Source organism: Bos taurus, chromosome 5, assembly GCF_002263795.3.
Source record: "Bos taurus isolate L1 Dominette 01449 registration number 42190680 breed Hereford chromosome 5, ARS-UCD2.0, whole genome shotgun sequence".
Taxonomy (NCBI): domain Eukaryota; kingdom Metazoa; phylum Chordata; class Mammalia; order Artiodactyla; family Bovidae; genus Bos; species Bos taurus.
The window spans coordinates 100805225-100814173 of record NC_037332.1 but is presented as its reverse complement, the minus strand read 5'-3'; the positions used below and the strand labels follow the sequence as shown (position 1 = coordinate 100814173).

General features: G+C 37.6%; 1 protein-coding gene across 2 annotated transcripts in view; it reads right to left on the bottom strand.

Moving 5' to 3' along the window:
* Nucleotides 1-1323: 1323 nt before the first annotated feature.
* Nucleotides 1324-8949, bottom strand: part of LOC506828 (pregnancy zone protein) — a 57318-nt gene continuing 49692 nt past the window's right edge. For both annotated transcript variants that reach the window (XM_024992660.2, XM_024992661.2), the window contains 8 exons: nt 8647-8870; nt 7026-7244; nt 6723-6853; nt 6033-6123; nt 4754-4822; nt 4068-4170; nt 3244-3285; nt 1324-2611 (listed from right to left, as the gene is read on the bottom strand). In XM_024992660.2, coding sequence (XP_024848428.1) covers nt 2589-2611; nt 3244-3285; nt 4068-4170; nt 4754-4822; nt 6033-6123; nt 6723-6853; nt 7026-7244; nt 8647-8870 — 902 coding nt within the window. In that variant the 3' untranslated portion in view covers nt 1324-2588. The remainder of the gene's footprint in view (nt 2612-3243; nt 3286-4067; nt 4171-4753; nt 4823-6032; nt 6124-6722; nt 6854-7025; nt 7245-8646; nt 8871-8949) is intronic.

Genomic DNA, 8949 nt, shown 5'->3' with positions numbered 1-8949 from the left:
GTTCTTTGAAAGGCTGTACTAGAACAGATTAAAATTTATAAATCAGTCTGTTTACCCACATTTGCATTGAAGTCTAGCAATATTCATGACTCATAGATTTATTAATTTATATCATGAATTATTTTATTTTCTAGAGTGGGTTGCCATTTCCTCTTCCATGGGATTTTCCTGACCCAGGGATCGAACCCGTGTCTCCTTCGTGTCCTGCATTAGCAGATGAATTCTTACCACTGAGTCACCTGGGAAGCTGGCAAATTTTACCTCAAGTCCTAATAAATAACCAAAATTCCTTCTTCTTATTTCTCTGACTTTGGAAAAGTATGAAAATCTGTTTTATGTGTTTGTGAAACAGTAAGCAATTCAAGTCAGGTTTGAGTGAAAATGATCTTTCTGGCTCATGTTCTCTACTGGTATGTCCTAAAACCTTTGCATTATTCCATTTCTCCTCTATCTCTCTGCTTGAGGGAATATGCTCACTCAGCACTGACCCATTTTTTTCACTGTCTTCTATATTCCCAGAACTGTGTTCGGTGAACAGGTGGCAGACATGATTAAGATACAGGTCTGGCTTTCAAAGAGCTCTGACTGTACAGAAGATGGGGAAAAAACAATTTTTTAAGGTGTGGAATTGTACAAGTCAAAAGAGAGATATTTGTGCTAAACCATCAGAAGCATGAAAAGAGAACAGTTCTGCACAAATGACTCTACCAGAAATCAGAAAGATCAGAAAAAACTTTCTTTTTCCTGCCATGGCCTAAAAGATGGACTACCTATAATACAACTCTGAAATAATTCTCCTTTTAAAAACCTTTCAGTGGTTTTCATAAAAAAATGACAATTATTGTTCTAGTCTTTACTTATTTTGTAATTTTATTTTTGCCCTTATCTTTTAATTTGTCTATTTGTATACATTTTATCAGGTTTCCCAGATGGCGCTAGTGGTAAAGAACCCGCCTGCCAATGCAAAAGACATAAGAGATGAGGGTTCGATCCCTGGGTCGAGAAGATCCCCTGGAGGAGGGCATGGTAACCTACTCTAGTATTCTTGGCTGGGAAATCCCATGGACAGAGGAACCTGGCAGGCTAGGGTCCACAGGGTTGCAAAGAGTCAGACATGACTGAGGGAACTTAAGCACACATGCATGCATACATTTTATTATTCTTTCAACTTATTTTTGCTATTTATGCCCATGAAATTAATCTTTAATTTTCATTTTGTAGTTCAGTCCAAATTCAGAAATTAAGTCCGAATTAGAATTCACAAGTGAATTCAGAAAATGTGTCTAAGGAAGCCTAAATATTGTAAAAAAAAATTGACATTCATAATCATTATACATTTATTTGTATTCAGTGAATCTCCAGACAATACCCAATGTGACTATAGGGATAATTCACATCATAAAAAAATTTCAAAATTTTACGTGGAATAAATGATAAGCTTAGTATTGCAAAGAAAAGGTGAGAACTGAACAGCTGAATAATTACAACATTTCATTTAGCCACATTGATTCAAATATTTTAGCATGTATGAAAGAATAAACTGGTTAATCAGTGAAATAGAATAAATCATTTAGAAACAAATCTAAAATATATATTTTAATTTGTGATAAAGGAGTCACTTCTTATTAGCAGGGAAATATTGAATTGGTTAATAAATGATAATGGGACTATTAGAAGGCTACATAAGTGAGAAAAAAGTCAATTTAGATATCAACTCATATAGCACACAATAGACAACAAAACAACTTGAGATGGAATTAAATGTAAAAATTCAAACCAGGACTTTTGCTTCCACACATGCAGGATTTCTTCAGCACAAAGGTCTCTCTAATGCAATCCCTTTGTAAGTCACACCCCTTTTCCCATTTCCCTAGCACCCATAACCCCTGGAAACCATTCATTTATCTTCCATTTCCATGGTTTTGTCATTTCAAGAATGTTTTATGAAAGGAGTCATACAGTGTGCCTTTGGAAATTGTATTTCTTTTCACTCAGTGTAAAGTTTTTGAGATCCATCCAAGTTGTTGTTTGTATCAGTGCTTTGTCTGTCTTTATTAGTGAGTAGTATTCCATGGTATGGATGTACCACAGCTAGTGGTACAACATTTTGGTTGTTTCCAATATTTAGAAATATTGTTTTCTTTCCCCCATCTCCTGGGAAAGCAGATTTTGGAATTTAATTTTTAATTATCTGCAGATTTTTTGATGTACCTCTTTGTGTAGTTTTTCTGTATTTTTAAAAACACTATAGGGACTTCCCTGGGATCCAGTGGTTAACATACTGTGTTTCCACTGCATGGGGCAAGGGTTAGATCCCTGGTTGGGGAACTAAGATCCTGCATGCCATGTGGAGTGGCCAAAAACAAAACAAAACAAAAACCCAACAAAACACTGTGGAGAATAGATACATAAGAAGGAAAGTATAATATTGATAAAAAGAGTTATAAATGTCATAAATTTATTCAACATACAAATTTAGCATACTTCCAATTCCTGTCCCTTCTTTCTCCCACTGGCCTATCTTCTAATAAGTCTTTGTTCTTTGTTTCTGGAGCAGTTCATCTGATGAGGTCCACAAGTTACCATCTTCAATCATTTCCATGTTCAGATTCTAAACAGTAAAGAAAAGATAGAAATATTAGGAAAATTTTGTGATCTAATAAATGAATAATTTTTCATATTTTAATGATAAATATTTGAACTTAGTATGCTTATTTATTTTTATTGATAAGGCTGTTCTCAGTTTTTCCATGTTTTAATGTGGAGAGTGGAAAGTCCCATAGCAAGTGTTGTATTGTCAAGATGAACCCTGTCAATCAGCCAAAAGGAACATCTTATAGATCACATCTCTTGTGCAGTATTATATGGACAATTTTAGAGTGAAAAGTTGCCTGACTTTAACTTGTGTAAGTTTAGAAACATCTCAGAAAGGCCATGGGTGATAAATATATCACCACTGAGCACCGAAATGTAAACTAAATATTAAATGATTTAGCTTTTATATGTGGCAAATATGTGATTCATCCTCAAACAAGTCAACCTAGATACATGTAATTATATTTTACTTACATTTTTTCCTACTGTGAAAGTCTATAATACATCTGAGATAGTTCAATTCATAAATGATTCACCAAGGAGTTTTACAATATGGTAAGGGAATGCTCAAGAAGCAGCTTTACTCAAACAACAAATGCTTATTTATTTTCTTTTCATTGGCATCAGATTTTACTGTCTATACTTTACCAGCACTGCAGGGAACACTGTACTCTTCAATGGTGAATTCCTCTGAAATGCAAAAAGAATGAGACAGAGTGAAGACAGACATGCAGTAATAGGCACATGAGTAGTTAACTGTAAATAAATTGTGTAAGTTATGAAAGAAAGTATAAAGCATAGTTATAGAGCCAATAAAAGGACTTCTTTTGTACTAAGCTACTTGGGATTGTTTGGTGGGAAGTAACAGAAAGTTGGGCTTGGATACAAAGTTCACAAATGGATAACTGTCTTTCTGTAGGACACTGTATAGCTCTTTTTCGTTTTTCTTATTGGAGTTGTACCTTCTGCTGTGAACCTTTTCTTTTCTAAGAAAGAGTTAAGTTGGAACACCACCAGCATGCTAAGATGCTGGTAAGTTTCTAGTTCAGAGTCATGAGCAAATCAAAGAATTTCCTGATATATTACACAGTTTCCCCAAATTTGTGACTCTTCAAGGCCCAGGTGAAAAATAGATCAAATTTTGGGTCTCATAGCACACATTAGTACTGAGAAGTATTTTTTTTTAAGTTATTGCTGCTTTTCTTTCCTTTCTAGAATAATTCAGTGTAGAACAAACAACTTCATAGGAGAATTTAGAAAGAACTGATCCCCTTATTGCTTTATGATCAGTTTATAAGAATGACTCTAATACTTGTTTGGGGACAAGTATTACGAATAAGATTATCCTGTGATCATAAACTCACTCTTTCTTCCAGTGAGAGATTGTGGAGTTTTCTTTCAGTTATGGTGACACTATCCTAGGTTAGTCATCTTTTTCCTTTCAAGGCTTGGCATGTCTGACTCTGACTCACCTGTCTCATAGTAATCATATGCCTTTATAGTGGCTGGTTTTAAATTCTTTACTGCGATGTCTTGTTCCACTGAGAAGAAGAAACTCAGGATATGATGGGTCAGCTGGAGAGACAGGAAAACTGAATTAGAATCAAAGATTAACTTTGTCTCTCTTTCTTTAAGATATTATCAAACACTGTACTTATGCTATTCTCTGTACCAAAACCTATGGAGAGAACGAGATGGCTTCGGACTTGTATAATACATTCAAGGACAGATAAAAGAAGGGCAAGAAGACAATTCTACAGACAGTTAAATGTAGTAAATGAAGCCTGTTGACTTGGCCAGGATTCATTTTCCTCTATAGCTTTTTTCTCCCCTTTCGTAAATGAAATACCAGGGAGTTTTATAATACAGGCTTCCCTAGACGCTCAGATGGTAAAGAATCTGCCTTACAATGTGGGAGACCCAGCTTCAATCCCTGGGTCAGGAAGATTCCTCTGGAGAAGGGAATGGCAACCCACTCCAGTATTCTTCCCTGAAGAATAGTTAGTTAGTTACGACTGAGTGACTAACACTTACACCAGAGACTTTTGTAATATGGTAAGCTGTGTATGTGAAGTACGTTCTTTGGAACCTGGGTTGGCTTGTTTGTTAGAACCTCTAATGGCTCTCCTGGATCTAGCAGAGTCACAGAGAATCTTACCTCTTCAAAGTAAATCAGGACATGGTTGGTGCTCACTTCAGTCCTCTGAATCTGAGCCATTTCCTGGAGCTGTAGACGCAGAGGATACACCAAAGGGTATGAGATGAGGGACTTTCAGGCTGAGACAGTCTTCAGATATTTATGTTCTAAATGGCTTCTCAGAGACATCACACTCTAATTTGATCTCCTCAAGAATAATAGCAATAGTAATAAAAATAACATTGACTCAACACCCTCCCTATCTATTATCTACATATAGAGACAGGGAATTATCTTCTAACTATATTTAAAAAAAAAGGGGGGGAGGTTAAAAGACATTTCTCCCCATCTTTTGAGTCTAGCATAATTTTGATACCAGAAGCCAGTAAGTATAGTGTAAGAAACAAAAAATATAGCCCAGTGTTGGTCACTGGGATGACGTCAGTCACTGGGAGAAGGGGACGGCAGAGGATGAGATGGTTGGATGGCATCACTGACTCAATGGACATGAGTTTGGGTAAACTCCAGGAGTTGGTGATGGACAGGGAGGCCTGGCATGCTGCTGTTCATGGGGTCGCAAAGCGTCGGACACGACTGAGTGACTGAACTGAACTGAGTGTCAGTCATGATATTAAAAAAAAACACAAAACACAACCATCTATAAGCAAATAGAATCCAGAAATCTATTTAAAAAAATAAACACAACGAGCAGGTCCAGTTAGTCCTAAGAATGTAAAGTTGCTTCAGAATTTAAAAGACCAATGTGATTTATTATACTAATTAAAAATAAAATCACTGTCATCTAAAATACAGAAAAAGATTTGAACTAAAGCACAGGGCCCATTTGCTACAATAACTTTTGTAAATTATAATTGGAAACTTCCTTGAACCAATAAGGAAAATGATCAAAACTCTAAAGCAAACATTTGTTCAATGATAAAGAGATAAAAAACTTTCTCTTCTATGTCAAGGAAAAGCTCAGAAAAAAAATTTAAAAATGGAGAATATATGTACATACATGCATATGATGTAGTCTCCCTTTTCCTTTTTATACATAATGGAAAGATAATTCAATGCACTGTGCATTCCTAGAAGTCTCAAGGTTAAACATTATTAACCATGTTTATGATTTATATCTTATAGTTGAGACCATATAACTAGGATGCTCACTGTTCGAATAATGGAAACACACACTAGAGACACAAGTTTGAGAGACCTCTTGAAGAACTGAATCAAAAAAATAAAATTTACAGCATTTATTTGCCATGACTTTGCTATCTGTGAGGGATTTAGGGCTTACCTTTCTCACCGATGATTTCACAGGTATGAAGCCTGATACCATCTTCACATCAACAATGACCATGTTGGAGCTGGGTCGTTCCCCAGTGTAACTATGAAGTCAAGGTGTACGGACAAGGCAGTCAAACAAAATCCTTTGGACTTCATTCAAGACAGAAGTCTCTCCTTTTTTATTTCTAGTGTTTCCTATCCCTGGCTACAATTCAACTTCACCATCTACTCTATTTTCTTCTGTTATAGTTGTCTGGGGGGCTGCCCAGGTGGCACTAGTGGTAAAGAATCTGCCAGCCAATGCAGCCAATGTTTGATCCCTGGCTTGGCAACAAGACCCACCTCGGGTAGGAAGGAAGTGGCAACCTACTCCAGTATTCTTGCCTGGAAAACTCCATGGACAGAGGAGCCTGGTGGGCTACAATCCATGGGGTTGCAAAAGAGTGGGACATGACTAACAACTGAGCATGTAGTTGTTTGGAAAACTCATAAGAAGTCATACTCTGCAGGTATAGTGACATCATATTCTCAACATTACGGCTTTTTGGCTAAGAGTGAAGAAAATTTTCTTTTGAATAAATATTGCAAGAATTTCTTATTCATTATGTATGACCCTGGACAGTGAAGATCCTCTGCATCAGAAAATCAGTTTCACCATACTCTATCTATTCTAAAAGTCAGGTATCAATTTACAATTTACCTAATATTGACGTGAATCTGGACTTTCCTGTGAGTGCTGACTCCATCACAGTTTTTGGGGAGAGTTTCAACTTTCAGAGTAAAGGGAGCTTTTCCTTCTTTCTTGGGTAGGATATTATATCTCAAGGATGTCTAAAACGAATGGGGAGAAAAAAAAGCCTTTATTTTTGCACTCAATCTATTGCTTCTAGGTAATTTATATTTCCCCTTGGTACACGTTTCTTTCTCTGTTTTGGACTTCAGATCTACTTCTTGAGACTTGATCTCCCATTTGTGACACTTCTGGAACCCTGGCAAGTCTCACCTGGATGTACACACATCCCGACCCTGTCACGGCTGTGCTGTACTTCCCCGGGATCTCTGGCAAAGCCACCTCCTGCAGCAGTAGACGTTTGGCTTCATCTACTTGGAATTCTTCAGAGAAGGTCCCTGCAGACTTGACGGTGACAGTAGCTGCTTTCTCCCCTTTAATAAAAGTTGCTGCTCCATATTTGGAGAGTGCCTGAAGAGCCACCACTGTATCCTGAAAAAAGATGGGTGCAGAAATTATAGGAGAGGAAGGTGGCCAAATCATACTGGATATAAACCATATCCATGCTACTCTCAGAGTTATCTAGTCATAAACACTGTTCATTCACTGAATTTCAAGTCTATTCAGAGCTCGTTATTCATCATGAACTATTCTAGGTTCTTTGTGTGTGTTAGTCACTCCATCATGTCCTACCCTGAGATCCTATGGACTGTAGCCCACAAGGCTTCTCTGTCCATGGAATTCTCTAGGCAAGAATACTGGAGTGGATAGCTATTCCTTTCTCCAGGGGATCTTCCCAACCCAGGGATTGACTCCAGGTCTCCCACATTGCAGGCAGATTCTTTACCATTTGAGCCATCTGGAAACCCTTAGGTACTTTGGGGAAATGCAGTTTCCTCATTCAAGTAGTTTACAATATACGTATGGGACTAAGACTCAAATAGTTGACATAAAGTAGAACACATTTCAATAATCTATACAGTTCTGTGTATTTCTACGAGCTTCACAGGTGGCAGAGTGGTAAATAATCTGCCTGCCAATGCAGGAGATGCAAGAGACTTGGGTTTGATCCTTGGGTCAGGAAGATCCCTGAAGGAGGAAATGGCAACCTACTCCAGTATTCTTGCCTGGAGAATCCCAAATACAGAGGAGTCTCATGGGCTACAGTCCATGGGGTCACAAAGAGTCAGACACGACTGAGCATGGACACATGTAATATATACATTTCTATAACAATATTTGTTGGGAAAATTCAGAGAAAGAAGGAGTTGGAGCTAGTATACATAATAAGAGAAGGCTGTGAAGAAGATGAGAAATAAGATTATCTGTGAATAGTGAGAAAGACTTATGCAGACAGAAAAGAGGCATCAGGCAGTAATAGGGAGGGACATATTGGAAGTTAAGACCTGGAGAAGAGTGAGCCAATTTCAGGAAAAGCGAAGAGATCAGCCTTATTAGACAAGATTATTCATGTTTACCGAGGAGAGGAAATAGTTTGGGCAAATTAATTTTAGGCTTTGGATGAAAAATGCCACAAAGCATGTGGGATCTTAGTTCCCCCACCAACCAGGGATGGAACCTGAGCCCCCTGCAGTGGAAGCACAGAGTCTGGACCACCAGGAAAGACCCTAAAGGAAGTAATCATATGAAAACACTGCTTTAGGAAGATTGGTTACTTTATAGAAGAGGATCCACTAAGAAGAGAAAATATGAGAGATTGTATAGAGGACAGAGAAATAATCCAAGTGTAAAATAATGAGGCTGAAACCTTTTTGGTAATGCAAGAATAAAATATAAATTAGAAACACTATTCACTTACTCAACTCTTAGAATATGGTTGAGTCTACATAGGTATTAGTACATTTATTTTTCTTCCTAGAGTCTTTTCACAGACCTGAGTGGAGGAGAAGCCGCCATTGGGGTTCTGTTGCTTGGTGAGCCATTTTACAATCTGTGTAGCCACAGACAGATCTTCTGAAGATGGGGCAGGCTGGGCAGTAAGATGGGCAAGGAGGCAGTAAGATGTCATCTCCACATCAACAGAAGGAGCCCGGTGTGGACTGTAGAGTTCATTAACTTCTTGAGGCTTTCTAGGACGTTGCCAGTGGATTGAGTCCTCTTAGAAATAAAAAAGGATATCATCTTCAGCTTAGAGAACATTTTCAAAAATCTAATTCATGAATGATCCCTGTAATTA